The sequence below is a fragment of the Melanotaenia boesemani genome, chromosome 22, assembly GCF_017639745.1.
Source record: "Melanotaenia boesemani isolate fMelBoe1 chromosome 22, fMelBoe1.pri, whole genome shotgun sequence".
NCBI lineage: Eukaryota > Metazoa > Chordata > Actinopteri > Atheriniformes > Melanotaeniidae > Melanotaenia > Melanotaenia boesemani.
The window spans coordinates 3,074,944-3,090,849 of NC_055703.1; the positions used below are offsets into that span (position 1 = coordinate 3,074,944).

General features: G+C 41.2%; 1 protein-coding gene across 7 annotated transcripts in view; it reads left to right on the forward strand.

Annotated features, from left to right (window-relative positions):
- Nucleotides 1-15,906, forward strand: part of enah (ENAH actin regulator) — a 145,571-nt gene that overhangs the window by 102,408 nt on the left and 27,257 nt on the right. For 5 of the 7 annotated variants that reach the window (XM_041975830.1, XM_041975829.1, XM_041975828.1 and 2 more), the window contains exons 5-6: nt 78-415; nt 12,559-13,344. In XM_041975830.1, the coding sequence (XP_041831764.1) occupies nt 78-415; nt 12,559-13,344 (1,124 nt within the window). The remainder of the gene's footprint in view (nt 1-77; nt 416-12,558; nt 13,345-15,906) is intronic. The other 2 variants (XM_041975832.1, XM_041975833.1) reach the window with 2 other exon arrangements.

Here is a 15,906-nt window from a genome sequence, read left to right on the forward strand (position 1 = left end):
ATTTCTAAGTGTACAGCTGTCACTTCTCTTCCACCCTCACCTCCTTCCTTACTCCATCCTTTCTTTCCCTCCCTCAGGCAGCTTCAGGAGCTGCAGAGACAGAAGGAAATGGAGCGAGAGCATCTGGAACGCGAGCGTCAGGAACGGGAACGCCAGGAGCGGGAACGCCTAGAGCGAGAGATGCTGGAGCAGCAGGAACGTGAGAGGCAGGAAAAGGAGCGTCAGGAGAGAGAGGCGCAGGTGGAGAAGGAGAGACTGGAGCAGGAGCAACGGGAGCAGCGGGAGCAGCAGGAGCGTACTGAGAGCGAGCTGATGGAGAGGGAGAAGGTGGAAAGAGAGCAACTGGAGAAGGAACAGGAGCCATTGGACAGAGAGCAGCAAGACTGGGAGAGAGGGAGACGCATCTCCAACGCCGGTGAGTTTTTTGTAAGATTTTAAGGCTGATGAAAACTTTGAATATGTGTGACATTGATAACATATTGATTTTAAATATTTTCTTAAAAACAACATAAATAATTGACACTTTAAATTGTAGTTTAGGGAGTTGTTCTGTGTGTTTGCTGCTGGATCCTCTGATATATATTTTTACTGTTATGTCAGTTAACCCCTTAACTGTCACCCCGAAAATGCCAAAACACCTAAAAAAAAAATGCATATCTGAATTAGAATCAGATGCTGCTCTTGGACCGTTTGAAGAACATTGAAAAACATGATCTCAGCTTTCAAATTTATTATAACTGTAACTTGCATGTAGTTTTTGAAGTTGGAACACAGTAATCAAAACAATTTTTTCTCGCCTGGATTTTTCTGTAATTTCTTTCTTTAAGCTGCAAGTGGAAAGATTTAGATATGGACTAGAAAATCAAAGGAGTCTGTAGCATTAAGGCTTAATTAATGCTAGTTCAAATTTTGGTGACAATGGAGTCAAAAAGTCTATCCTATATGTGTTTTTCAGTAAGTATGTCCAGGCGTTATCCAAAGTGTCTGTTTGGAGACACTTATAGCTTCAAAAGCATGAGTGAGACCTCTAATGAAAGGTGGTAGTGAGAGGAACCCTGGTCTGTGTTCAGATTCACTGTCAGCATGAAAGAAATTCAGCAGGTGATGCATAAATAGAATGAAATACTTATTTTCCTGATGTGCATTTTAAAAACAGAATAAGTTCCATGGTCAACATTTTTATATATTCTATAGTTGGAAAAGTTGTAAAGCTCTACATGTAGCTGGGGTACATGAGGAGCTGGGGTTCTGGTGTTCGTGAGGGACAGAAAGTAGACTGGTGTGATGTTACGTCAGGTTTACCAGCTCCCCACAACTAGAGTCTATAGTTCTCCTCTGCTACTGCAACCTCTGCTTCCTCCTCTCATGTCCGTCTTGCTCTTCCTCTTCCTCTGAAAGGAGCTGGATCATCTTCATCTAAACATCTACCGCTGGACTCACCTGCTCTGCTTGGTCTCCTGTCAGGTTCCCACTTCCAGTCAGATTCTGATGTTGGCTGAATATATAAAACAAGAAAATATTAAGTTTTATTTTTACATAAGTACTGTGTTTTTACACACACACACACAGGCACACAGAGTGTGAAAGCAGCCCCCATCCACACAGGTAAACCAAGTCAACAGAAACTTATTTTCTTTTCTTCATGATTTTGTATTTACGTACAACACACAGTACGTCCTCCTGACTGATCAGGACTGTAAACTGCTCATTCGCTTCAAGTAAACAATAGAGCAACAATAAATTTCCTAATACTGTTTTCACCAGAATCTCTCCAGTATAAGCAGCGGGAGAGGCAGCGAATGGTGCACCATCAGCTTTCCTGCGCCGTAGGAAAGCTCGCCACTCTGTCCACCGGTTAGTTTGCTTTGACACACACGCGAACCACATGAGACCCACACGAAGTGAGTTATTATGCTAGTGAACCGAGAGCCCCAGTCTTTCCACTTCTTTGACAGACCAAACAGTGCCAGCATGAATGCGCCTACAGTCAGAGAATACACAACAAAGTCCACCTCCACCCCCCACAACCAGATACACAGTTAGAAAGCACCCGCTCCTGGCCCACAGGTAAACAATAATATTAATACCTTTTCATTCCCTTACTGTTTCAAAATGATGTGAATTTGAATATATATATATACATATATATATATATATATATATATATATATACATACATACAGTGGTCCCTCACTATAACGCAGTTCACCGTTTCGCTGTTTCGTGGATTTTTTTAGTGAATATTGCATGCTTCTCTTTTTTTACAGTGCATTTTGTTCTGTGTCCTGCGGTTTCCTTCTATAATACTGGACTTATTGAGGGTGTTTAAACATGAGAGAAAACTCAAATGTGCATCCAAACTACTAAGTTTCATATCTATGGTGATAAGAACATCCATTGAGTCGTTCCCAGGTGGTGAAATAGCTCCCGGTGAATCCTCTTTTCTCTGCTTCTTGGCCTTGTATGAAGTGGACGGGGTAGATGTTTGATTTAGCTTCCCCATGACGATTCTGTCGTAGCACCGATCTATAAAACCTGTCAGGCTGGCCAAATCCTCCAGAATGTACCTAAAAGAGACGCCATTTTCCTGCTTTCAAGATTATTTTTATTAGAATGGCGAAAACACAATTAAATGAAGTGTTTGAGCTGCCTGGTTTGAATCTGACATCTCACCGCAACTACGTCACGTACAACATCAGCGTCACTTACCTGCCCCGCAGCGTTACCCACCTGTCTTAGTCTTTACATGGGAGTTTCTGGGAATACAGAAGTTTACTGGCTGCTGTAACATGTGGACAGAACATAAACACCATCAACAATTCTAACATGCTGACATACTTAGAGACATGATGGGAAAGTTTTATCTGGAGGCAACTTATGAATGATTATAACAATTATAACTAGAAGTGTCTTGATTTTTCCCATTTTGTTTCCCATATTATTTATACGCCTCAAATCAGTGGAACTGAAGCTTTAAAATCATTTAATAAATATTTGATCATTGTAAATTAATTGCATAAATCAGTTCTTGCTGTTAAAGTATAACGCTAGTGGGAGGTGTGGTTTGCATGAACAAACCTGCCCAAATTAAATGAACAACAACTTCTAAATTATCAGGTCAATACACATAATCTTAGTTTCAACGTATAGCTAAGACCTCACAGAATAGAATTCAGAAACATTGTAAATGTTTATGTACCGGAGCAAATTGTGATGAACCAAAAGAAAAATGACGTTTTTTCACAAAGCCATCTATAGCACAGAACTCATAGATTTTTTTGAAGGTTTAAGTGTGCATAGTACGAGACAGAATCTATATTTGGCCACTTTGATACCCAAACTGTGCCAAAGTGTGCCACATTGGTATTTTACTAACTGGAAGGGAATCTGGCTACAAAATACTGTGTGCATACAATTCATGATTTGGTCCTGGCATTTAGCCACGATGTGATCAGTTTCTACCACAGTGTGTGCACAGTGTATAAAAAAAACAAGTATAAAATCAGTCAAATATAGCGTTAGCATCGCTGCTAGCTTCAGAACTGGATATAACTAAATCTCTGTGTTTCCTTGAGAGCTTGTAAGAGGTTGTACTTAGTTTTTCTGAGATTGTGTGCGCCATGTTACGGCTGTACCGCAGCCTCCACAGTTGTTCACGACTATTTTAGTCAATGATTTCGTTCACACTGGGCACGCTGGGGTGTGTGTCAGAAGCATGTCAGAGCCGCCATGTTGCTGAGTCAATTTTTAACAGACAGGAAATCAGACATGGGTGTGTCAGAAGTGTTCTCCACTAAACATACGCGCCGAGTCGATTTTTGGCGGAGCATCCACCCAGAATGTGTCCAACGCAGCAGTTTAGATAGGGCCAGACAGGTGAATGGGTAAGGGTTGGGGAAAAGAGGTTTTTTTTCTGGGGCGGGGTTGGGGGGCTGTGGACATGTTTTTGTCCCTGGGGTGCCTAGCCTTGGTGTTGGGTTGGCATGTGTTGGGTGGTTTTGCCTGGGGCGGTCAGGCCCTGTCGGGTTCCTGGGCGGGGCTCTGCTGGGGGGAATGGGTGGCCCTTGGGCCTGTGGGGTGCCTGCCCTCCGTGCGGCCTGTGCCGCGGCGCCCGCTGGGCCTGCTCACCATCTGCCTGTGCTGCCCGGTGCCCCTGCCCCATCGCGCCGGGGGTCTCCAGTTTGGGGGCCCCTCTGCTCTGGTCTGAGTGGGCCGCTGCTCTGTCTGCTTTGGCTGTCCTGGGCTTGGTGCTCTGTGGACCTGCTGGGCCTTTGGGGCCTCGGGCTCCCCCCATCCCCCGCTGATGCTTCGGGGTGCGGCGTGATCATGGCCCCCAGTGCAAGCACACATTTCTTCCTTGTTGCATGGCCACACACCCATGTTCACACGTGCATGCACACAAACGTGCTCGTCTCTCCATCTGCTTCTGACTAGATGTTGCTGATGTTTGTGTGTTGGTACGTTTCTCTGCAGGTACGTTTGATGACTGCTGTACTTTTTCATATCATCATTATCCTATTTTTCTTTATGTATCATGTAGTACTGTGGTAGTTTATATTGTTTTGTGTGTGTGTGTGTGTGTTTTAGGCAGCCTAGACAATTGTTATTTACACATTTTAATCCAATCCTTTTTTTTTTATTCCCTCTTCCTCTATCGCCCTGTCAGGTTCGGCACTGACATATAAAAAAGAAAATAAGATTACAATAAAAATAATAAAAATATCAAGGGCAGCCATGCACACAGACCACCGTTCTGTATGTTAGGATGCTGGACAGGACAGGGTAAAAAAACAAGGATAGATTTGGGGTTTGGTGACATACTGTGTGATAAACATGCAATCTGATGAGCTGGCTGTGAAATGCAAAGGTTGGCTTTGTGTTTGTTTTGAGACTGACATGAGGTGGGTGGGCAAGATAAGACTATGCTTGGTATCATCTGAAAGTGTCACTTTTTCTGGCTTCATAAGATACCCAACATGTTGGGGTGTAGCGAACGGATCACACATTCTGCTGTGTTGTCACACAGCCGCCGTGTCCTCAGAGGAAGTCCTGCAGGTGCAGAGGGACACAGTCAATACTATTAACCTATTAACCCCGTGGCCAAGGTGTTGTAAGAAGTAAAGACCGTCTGGACAGAAATTGGGACAACACGAAAAAAGCATTGTGAAAATATTTTTACAAATGCCAAACTCTTTATCAGATTTCACATAGAGACACCACACTGTGGTCTTGGACACATGGGTTGGTAGTAACTTCACATGCCAATGCCTATGGCTAGGATGTTGGCCAGGCAACATGATGGCATTGTCTTCAGCAAAGTTCTTTTTAATTCATGAGCTCGGTAGATCTGCTCACAGTTGATGAACCTGTACGTCTGTGGTCGTGAGCATGATCTTGCACCGTTCTCATCAAAGCATCTGATGATGTCAGTCAAAGTGTCTTTGCCTATTCTGAAAATGGAAAGAAAAGAAAATTATGGTTCATGCTGATTGGAAGTTTAGCTTGTAAAGCAATCATCTGGGGGTGGTTTGGATTCATACATTCAGTTACAATACCACATCATTAGCATTCCAGTCAATTTCTTATACATTGGGTTTATTGTTTATTGTTATTCAAAATAAAAGCAGTTGCTCCTATTTTCCCATCTAAACCTCCTATTATAGCTCATTATCTGGTTGCAGTTTCAATGTATGCATCATTTCCATTTTTATTCACACAATACAAAAAACAATTCTTAATCATTTTCTACCTTGAAGAGTTGATAAAATATAACACAAAAAACATTAAAGTACCTGTATGGAAGTTTAAGCGATTAAAATTCTGACACTGAACTAGCAAACAACAATCTCATGTACTGTATAGGCAGCGTTAAATAGAATACTTGAAAGGCTCTGAAACTGACCCCATGATAAATTAAAAAGTATTTCTGCAGATTTAATTGATACTGATCATGTATGAGGTTCTGGGATGCTTTCTTTTTGTCGGGTTTCTTGGTGGATGTATCATCATCTCAGAAGTAGCTCACCTCTTAGCTTCAAGGTGTCCAATTATTCGCATGTCCTGGCACACTTTTTCTGCTGCTAACGAAGCCGTCCATATGTTATACGTTAAATATGGGAAAAAAAAAAAAAGTTTAGGGCTACACGACTGTGTCCCATGTTGAGAATTTTCTTTTCTTCTTCCAAAGCATTCACAGACAAAGTTACAAATCTTTGCCATGTCTTTGTCTTTGTCCTCTTCACATGTTAGGATAGAGATAGCTTCTGATATCTTACGTTACTTCTTCTCCGCCCCAAGTCCAACGGATTCTTCATATTCAGGTAATTCCAGCTGTAAATTAGAAATGTTCTTTAGTGTTATGCAGTCACTTTCATCAATTTCTTCAGCATCATCTTGTTCGGATTTAGAACCAGAACCCTCAGAATGGTCAGAAGCGTCCTTGTTCCCAAAAGTATTCCCTAAATCTGCTGCAACAGCCACTGTTTAGCTCTTTTGTCATCTCCTGCAATCCAAAAAAACTGCATAAGTAGTCATTTGGTTCTATTTGAATGTGCTGCCGATTGGCTGACCCCACCCAAAACTAGGAAGCTGCTCATGCTGGGAATTTCCTCTGAAATTACCCAAATTCATATTCAAAGTTTATGGTTTTAAAACCCTCCAAACGGTTATTTAAAGGATGGAGTGATATTTTCATGATTTCAACTGACATATATTGCTAAAAAAAACAAACAACAATCACATATTTTTCAGAAAAAATAAGTTCTTCATAATTTTCTGGACTATTGCCAGGCCAACATCTAGATTGTGAGGAGAAATTAATATTCACAATATAGACAATAACTTCCATACATGCACCTTTTAGTGATTCATTATCCAGATTTCTGGCCTATAAATTCTCTAACTTTGCATTCTTGGCTTGACTGTTTAGCTTCACCTCTGCACCTGAACCTTACACCACCGGGAGGTAAGACCAGGTACACAAAGTCTGCAAAAATATGTAAACACAAATTACGTCTCCCTGGCATGGACACGGACAAATGACTCCTCTACTGAAAGCTCACATCTCACAGATTCCAAAACTGTAAGTTTCATTTGGCTATGACCAAAATTTACCAAACCAGAGGCAAAAGAAGGCCCCCTTTATGCTTCACATTTGTAAAATATAGTCAGTAAATGTCTTACCTTTACTGTCTTGCCTCAAAACTTATATCCCCCAGGATAAAAACGCATTTAGTTTAAAAAAAAAAAAAAAAAAAAAAACATTTCTCATTGTCTTTTTGGAGCAGTTTCCCATCCAGAAATTACAATTTTCTGCCATCTGCATGGGTTTTGACGGACAAAGAAATGTCGGTTCTTTTTCTTCTTACTAAAGTGCCAGATTGTTTATTGCTACTCAATGGGAGGTTGTTTTGGTTGTTTTAATCCATTGTTGATTAGTTCTGGATTTCACCGGGTTCCTTTTATTATTAGGGGTTCTTCTGATCTGGATACAATTTATCTGTATGTGATCAATGGATAATCCAAATACATCCCAGAGGAAAACAGTTGGCTTCTCCATTAGGCAGGTGAGCTGGAACATCCAGGGTCTTGGGGGCCCAGTAAAAAGAATCTAAGGTATTTTCACACTTTGAAGGTCTTAGTACTGACATTGCCTTCCTTCAAGAAACCCACCTTTGTACTAGTGGTCATAATAGATCATAATAGTGCAAATCTTGGGTTGAACAAATATTTCATTCAGCTTTTAATAGTAAGTGTAGGGGTACAGCAATATTGGTTAACAAACATATTCAATTCTCCCCCACACAGATCATATCAGACCCTGAGGGTCGTTTTGTTATGGTGAGTGGCACATTATACCAGCCTTTAGTTGTATTAGTGAGTGTCAATGCCTCTATTGGTACAATCCAAATCTTATCACTTCCATTTTTTCCAATATTCCAAAAATGAGGATCTTAGGGGGTGATGGGGCTGCGGTGATCCTTGGTGCTTCTTCCATCTGGCTAAAAAAGAATTTTCTTATTTTTCTGAAGTTCACCAAGCTTAATCACGTATTGATTATTTTTTTGTAGACAGGACCCTCTCTTCTGCTGTAAAGTCCATTGAATACTCTGCTATTTTTATCTCCACTCATGCTCCACACATTCTAGATATGTCATTCTCACCAAATGCTAAGAACCAATGGAGATTCAACATGGGGCTACTGGTCAGTGAGGAGTTCTGTGATTTTATTTCTAAAAGAATTCATATTTTCTTTGAGACTTATAGAACTGACAACCCACCGTCTTTGCTTTGGGAAACTTTTAAAGCCGTGATACGAGGGGATATCCTTTTGTACAGCACACATTTGGCCAGGAAAAATAAACAAAAACAGCAAGCTGGTTGACACAATTCTCAGCATTAAAAGAGAATACTCTAACGCCATCCTTTTCAGATCATTATGCCAGAAGGGTTAAACTACAATCTGAAAATGACTTGCTCTCTTCGAGTATGACAGAATATCTGGTTAGACGAACTAAAGGGACGTACTATGAATATCGCAAAAAAGCCAGTCACCCCTTAGCCCTCCAACTCAGTCAGTCTTCCTCTCCTCTCATATCTCAAATCTACGACTACTCCCACACCATAACCTCCAATCCAAATTAAATAAACTCTGCCTTCACCTTATTTTCCTCAATCTAAACAAATCTGTATCCCCTGCCAATAAGACAACAATGGTTCATTTTTTTAGATAACCTGGATATCTCCACTATAGACTCTAATATTGAGCATAATTTGGATGAACCCATACAGTTAGAGGAGATCACTGCTTGTCTTAAGCTAATACAAAACAACAAAGCATGGGGTCCGGATGGCTTTCTGGCCAACTTTTATAAAAGCTCTTCCCACCTACTCATCCCATTATTATTGGATATGTTCAATGATTCTCAGAAACACGGTTCCCTCCCACCAACTCTAAATCAAGCATCAACTTCACTCATTCTGAAGAAAGACAAGGACCCTAAAAAATGCATTAGTTGGAGACCAATAAGCTTGCTGAACTCGGATGTGTTTTAGCATGCCATTTGGATCTTTACCTACCTGATATTATTTCAGAAAAATTTTCAGAGGATGACAGTTGTCATCTAACCTCAGAAGACTATTAAATATTGTGCTTTCTCTTGTTGCCAAAATTGTTATAGCATGTGACATGGAGAAAGTCTGTGATCGTGTGGAATGGGATTACTTGTTTTTTGTTTTGGGGAAATTCGGTTTTGGGTCTAAACTCTCCAAAGGGATTAATAAAGTATTTCTATTCTATTAAATTTATTTAATGGATACGACTTTTATATTCTGCCCCTACTGTTTGTGTTACAACTAACTCACAAAGGTCTGGCTATTTCCTTTTAACAAGTGGAACGCATCAAGGCTGTTCAGTGTCGCCCATTTTCGCCTTGGCAATAGTGTCTCTCTCCATTGCTCTCAGATCCTTCTCTTTCTTTACTGGCATTCATAGAGCTGGAGTGGAACATTGAGTTTCTCTTTATGCAGATGACCTTTTTCTATATGTTACAGATCCAGTTAATTGCGTGGATAATGTCTTACAAATTTTGACCGCTTTTGGGCTATAAATTAAATATCAGCAAAAGTGGATTTTTTCCTATCAATGAGGCTGCTAAACAAATTCTATCAGGCCCACTCCTTTCTAATTTGCCCACAATAGTTTTCAATATTTAGGTGCCAATATTGCTTGCTCTTTGCCCACTCTTCATAAATATAATTTTATTAAATTGGTTGGGGAAATTAAATCCAATTTGTTGCGCTGGAATGCTCTCCCACTTTCTGTTATGGGTATAATTAGTTCTATTAAAATCCTACTCATATTTTTACCACAATCTTCTTTTTGTTTGTTTGTTTTTTTGTTTGTTTTTTTTTTTTTTTTGCATATTTGATCAAGTATTCTCAAAGTTTACCTAGGCTAGTGAACATCCAAGAGCATGCAAAGTAGTACTGCAGAGAAGACAGAAACCCGCTTACTGTAATATTTTATTTTATTATTGGGACGCAAATTTACAAAAAATAAATAAAAATACATCCATGCTTGGTGCAATTCTTCCAATCTTGATTGGTGTAGAATGGAGGAAAATACTTCCCCAGCTGCCCATCATCCCTGGTGGCTATGGTATGTGCCCCTCTCACCTCTTCATGTCCTAGTTATATTAAGAACCCAGTTGTGCTCTCTTCTTTGAAAATTTTGAAACAATGCTGGCAGCATTTCAGTCTTTCTGCCCCTTCCCCATGCAGCACTATTTGTAACCATTTGTTCCCTCCCTCAAACTTAGAAGCGATATTTACCCTGTGGAGAGAGAGGGGCCTGGCCTGTTTCTCAGATTTATATTTAGAGGGATTGTTTGCCACTTTTACCAATTTTCAAGTTAAGTACAATCTACCCCAGTCTTCGTGTTCCATTTTTTTCAGATCCTTAATTTCGTTTAAACACATTTTGATCCCTAGCCTCAGCTCCCGATGGGTTCTATTCTAGCTGAGTTGCTCTCACTCCCTAAGGCACATAGTTAGATTTTATACAGTCGTATATCTTCCTTAGGTCTGGATTCTCTTGCAGGGCTTAGGGGAAACTGGGTAGAGGAACTTGGGTTTGTCATGTTAGATGAGTGCTGGGAGGAGGTACTAATCAGGGTCAGTTTTGCTTCTTCGTGTGCCTGTCTGAACCTAATTCAATTTAAGGTTCTGTTCTTTTTCTAAGTGGTTGGGTAGTGTAAGGTGTTGCGCTGTTCCTGTTATAGCACACCTTCTACAAGAGGTGGGGGGGTGGCAAAAAAAAAAAAAACTGGTGGAACACAGATTTGTACCTTGAGGCTGATTTCTGTATGAAATTTGTTCCCAATTAAAAAAATAAATCTTTAGCTTTACTGTCCGACTTTCTTTGCTTGTAGTTTCTATTTTCTTTCAGAGCAGGACTCTGAAAGTTTTGCATCTTTGGGTTCTGTTTGTTGCGCTAACCCTTGTCCACTAACACAGTAGCATCACTTCAACATAAAGATGAATTCACACCAGGATAGTTCCAGGGACTCGATTCGATTGGACAAGGAATTTGGAAGAATTTCACACCTTCATTTGGTTTGGTTTTCTTTCACGCTGCACTTTACTCAAGCAGACCAAACCACCTGAACATCGTCACACAGTTACAACAATAGCTCGCTAGAGGGCAGTATTCCCCAAAAAAGACCAGTGACCAAGAGGGAGGAAAGAAGAAAATCTGACTAATTGATTGGCAAAACCAAAAATGACTCCTTCACCACAGGTAAACAAATGAGCAACAAAAATTTCATGCAGTCTTGGGGTTTTCTGTTTTTACTTCATGTTGAAACCTAATGCGGTTTTCACCAGAATCTGTCCAGTATGAGCAGCAGGGAGGCAGTCAGATATCCAACATGTAGTATGTCACGTCATACATCACTTCCTCTCTTTGGTTCCCTGGATGGTCTGTTTGCTTTCACACTGGAAAAGAACCAAGACATCCAGTTTTCAAGCAGACCAGAGTTCACTTATTTGGTCCGTTACTCCAAATTAACCATTCACACTGGTAATGTTTGGTTTGCTTTAAATGAACCCTGGTCCACTTCCACAGATGGTACGATTTGTTTGGAGCAGTGTGAACACTCGTTCCGATTCTGGTGTAAAACCAAAGAAGCAAACTCTGGACTGCTTGAAAACAGGGGGTCTCTGTTCACTTGCAAGTGATCTCAGGTGCAGTTTGCTTGCAGTGTGAAAGCAAATCTAGTGAATTAAAGAGAGGAAGTGATGTATGACATGTCATAGACCAACATGCTGGATAACTTGTTGCCAGACTGAATACATTTTTTGTTGCTCTATTGTTTACTTGCAATCAACTATTTTCCAATAAATGAGCCGAATTTTCTTCTTCTTCTTTCTTGGTCAGTGGTTTTGAGGAATATTGCCCCTAGTGATCAGTTGTTGTAACTGTATGACATTGTCTAGGTCAGGGGTGGCCAACGTCGGTCCTTGAAAGCCACAATCCTGCAGGTTTTCCAAGTTTCCCTGCTCCATCACACCTGACTTAAACTAATGAGTCATTGTGCAGAGACTTATAGGCTGTTGGATCCATTTAATTTGAGTGAGGTGTGCTGGAGCAGGGAAATTTGGAAAACCTGCAGAATTGTGGCCATCCCTGGTCTAGGTGGTTTGGTCCGCTTAAGTAAAGTGCAGTGTGAAAGCAAACCAAACTAAGGTGTAAAACTTTTTGGAATTTCTCTTCCAATCAAACCAAGTCTCCCAGACTTTTCGGGTATGAATGTGTCCTAATACACACAACAGAGAAAGGAAGTTGGATTTAGCTCCGTGCTGGTTTTTTCCTGCTTCATTTGCCCCATTCTCTTTTTCTCCTCTCTCCCTTCTTCCTTCTCTCTCTCTTGACCCACTGTCTTTCCCTCCTGTGTGAACAACGGCTGCTTCCATACTGCCTTTTCTCCTTCCTTCTGTCCCTCTGTCCTGTCTTGTATGTGACATTGACTTTGTCCAACCGGCATGGCGTGCATTCAGCCTTTGAAAGCACACTCTGCACTCCGGAGTACAACAGGACATCCTCCACACCTGTATCTCCGTCTGTGCCAGCTTACCCATCTCCTGGGACGCCATCTTTCTCCTCCTCTACACCCCCAACCCCCCCACTCAGGCACTCAGCCTCCAGATTTGCCACCTCCCTTGGTTCTGCTTTCCACCCCGTCCTGCCTCATTACGCCACAGTACCAAGGCGACAGCAGTCCTCTCCCCAAGCCCCACCTCTTGCTCCAGCCCCTGCACCCACTACTACTCCAGTCAAATCTGTGGTCTGTAATTTTACCCCCCTGCCCCCCTCACCCCCTGTCATGATAAGCAGTCCACCAGGAAAGGCCACAGGTCCACGGCCTCTCATTCCCATTGCTACACCTTCTCCTCTCAGCCAAAAGTCCCCCTCGCCATCACCCAACGGCCCTCCCATGTTTCCTGCCCCTTCCCCTGTCACCATACTGCACAGCCACATACCTCTTGGCATTGCCTGCCCGACGCCACCTCCCCCCCCTACTCCTCCCCCTCTCCCTTCACCCATAGCTACCCCTCCGTCTTCCTCCTCCTCCGTCTTGTCTTCCCCCTCCTTATCCCAGGCTCCTGGTGTGCCCTCTCCCTCCACAGCGTCCCTTGCTGTTGCAGCAGCCACCGCCTCTGCCTCTGCTGAACACCTCTCCCTCCCCATGGGTCTGGGCCTGTCGGGGCCAGAGGAAGCAAACACGCCCACAGGCCCAGAGCCCCACCCAGCACAGGGGGACTCCTGTCAGCCCCAGCCCCATGGTAAGGCTTCCAGTCTGGATTCTGCTCTTTCCTCTTTTAAAAGGCTCTTCTTCCTCTTTCATTCACTGTCTCTGACTCACACACTAACAGAGATACTGAGCACTGTTTTTTCTTTTTGTTTTTTGTTTTTTTTTACCTTACCAATGAACTGGCCTCAGTAAAAACTCCACAATACAACTGTGTCTCCTAGGAGTTTTATTTTTCTTTAGAAAATGCATTAGGCTTGGCTGCTGTAGCCTGATTTTAGATTTTCTGACACTGGAAAGATGCTTTGTCAACTGTGGTTTCTTCTTGCACACTTGTTTCAAAGTGACATCTAAATCTGTGGTAATGTGTTTGCTGCTTAAAGATCGGTCTGACTGTTTGTTATGAAATATGTTGGATGGTTTAGCATAACAGGCCTGTTTATAATAGTAACATCTCATTACAGATCACTGATTAGCATGTGTAACACCAATGATTTGGTTTTCTGTCATCAATCCATTTTCCTATTATATTCAGCCACCACACTGATTATCTGATTTCAATTTTCATTTTGTTTTTTAGTCAGGATGCTTTGTGAGGGAGAGCAGATCACAGACCATATGAATTCAAAGCAATCGCGTTACATCTTATTCACCCCAACAACATTTAACCCTTAAAATTGTTAATATTAGCAATAGTTTCTCAGTAGTGATGCGCGGGCCGCCTCCTAACCCGCGGGTCCCGTGGGTTACCCGCGGTTCGGGTTGGGGCGGGTCAAAGAATTTTCGCTTCACTGCGGGGCGGGTTGGTGTGGTTTACTATTCTGAAATATCTAGTTCTATCTATTAATTTTATTTTTTGTCAAACTGAAAATAAAGACCTTAATCAGTGTCTACATTTTGTAACTATAATATGTAAGACAAAATATTTATCAGTTATTTAAACACAGGTCACGTTTTGTAACGTAATGTCCACGTAGGCGCGTAGTAGGCTACGCAGACTACGTGCAGAAAGCGCCAAGCAGACAAGCAACAAAAGATGGAAGAAGAAGTGTTGAATAGCATTCGTTCGGGAGTTTACGTCCTTGAAAAGAAGAAAGAGGGTCAAATGGCTAAATCACAGGTTTGGGACAGGTTCAACGAGGTAATCAGTGCAGACAACAGCAGCAGCATTGGCTATGTGCTTTATAACACTTAAACGCTTTAAAACACTTTATTTATTTGCCTATTTATGTTTATAGGCTTAACGTTCGTTTGAAAATACATTTTGTGTTGCCAGTTTCCAGTGCCAATTTAGGAGACCATATGCACCTTTCTCAGACTAAATAAAAGCATTCGTCAATATCATAACATGTGTTTTAATGGGGCGGGTCGGGTCGGGTTAAAAAAATAGAAGCGGAGGTGCGGGGCGGTTTGGTGCGGTCCAATTTTTTAAAAAGAGCGGGACCCGCGGGTCGGAAAATAACCCGACCCGCGCATCACTATTTCTCAGGAACAGTAGTGAAACAAAATGTAGTATTTATTCAGAGACTCTTTTTAGTAAATCCGCAATAAGTCATCCGCTTTTCCAGAAAAAACGGTCACTATCGCTACTATGTTGCTAAGAGATCTCTGTTTTGACCTGTTTGGTGGAAATTTGAACAGAAGGTCAATCAGATTAAATTGACAATAATGTCCAATCAGGAGCAGCCAAAGCTCAACAAGTGAGGAGAAAGTTCTACATCTGTCTGAAAAAAACAAAATAATGGTCCTCTATGGCTGGAATAATGCCAAGAAGATGTTTTTGAGGCACAGTAGTGCCAAAAGCCAGTTGAGTTGGAGTTGGTTCTGTGAGGATAGTAGCATAAAGAACTGTAAATGGCAGAAAAACAGCTGGAGGAAAAAGTGGAAACATGGAAATAGTTTCTGTTGTGTGTTTGTTTCAATAACAATATTTTTTCTCCTGAAAGCCAAGACTTGAGAGAACGATGAGATGAGAAAAGGTTTGGTCACTGTTGATCTGTGTGTTATTTCTACAAAGTTCTGTTAGTAATAAATTCTGCTTTCTTCTTCTGGTCGACCTTTATGCTGCTACATCTATTCATACATTCATTTTACATCATTTTACATCATTTTACCTCCCAGTCTGACAGCTGAGGCTGTTCTGAAGAACTTGTCTGAATGTTGATTGGGATAAAAAGGTAGAGCTTCCACATGTATTTTCACATAAAAAAAACAATGGGCAGACCAAAAATAACAACAAAAACAAAAATTCAATTTTAATGGTAAGTGGGCAGATTTTTTTCATGAAAATTAAAAGTGGCTTTTTATGGAAGATAAACTAAAGTCAGCAAGATTTTAACGTTCATGAAGTTTTTCAAAGTTTACAGATGTATATCAAGACATGTAAGAGAAAACAAAAACTAAATTCATCACAAAATTAAAAACAGTTTAAAAAATACAAGAAAGGCATAAGAGTCATTTAAGCTTGCTAAATACTTTTCAGGTAAACTAGTAATTTATGTTCAGCTGAGAAAAGTTGATAAAATTTGGTAGCATTAAGATTTATGTTGGTTAAAGCACATTAATAAAAAAAATTAATTAAAAAGAACGCAGGCCT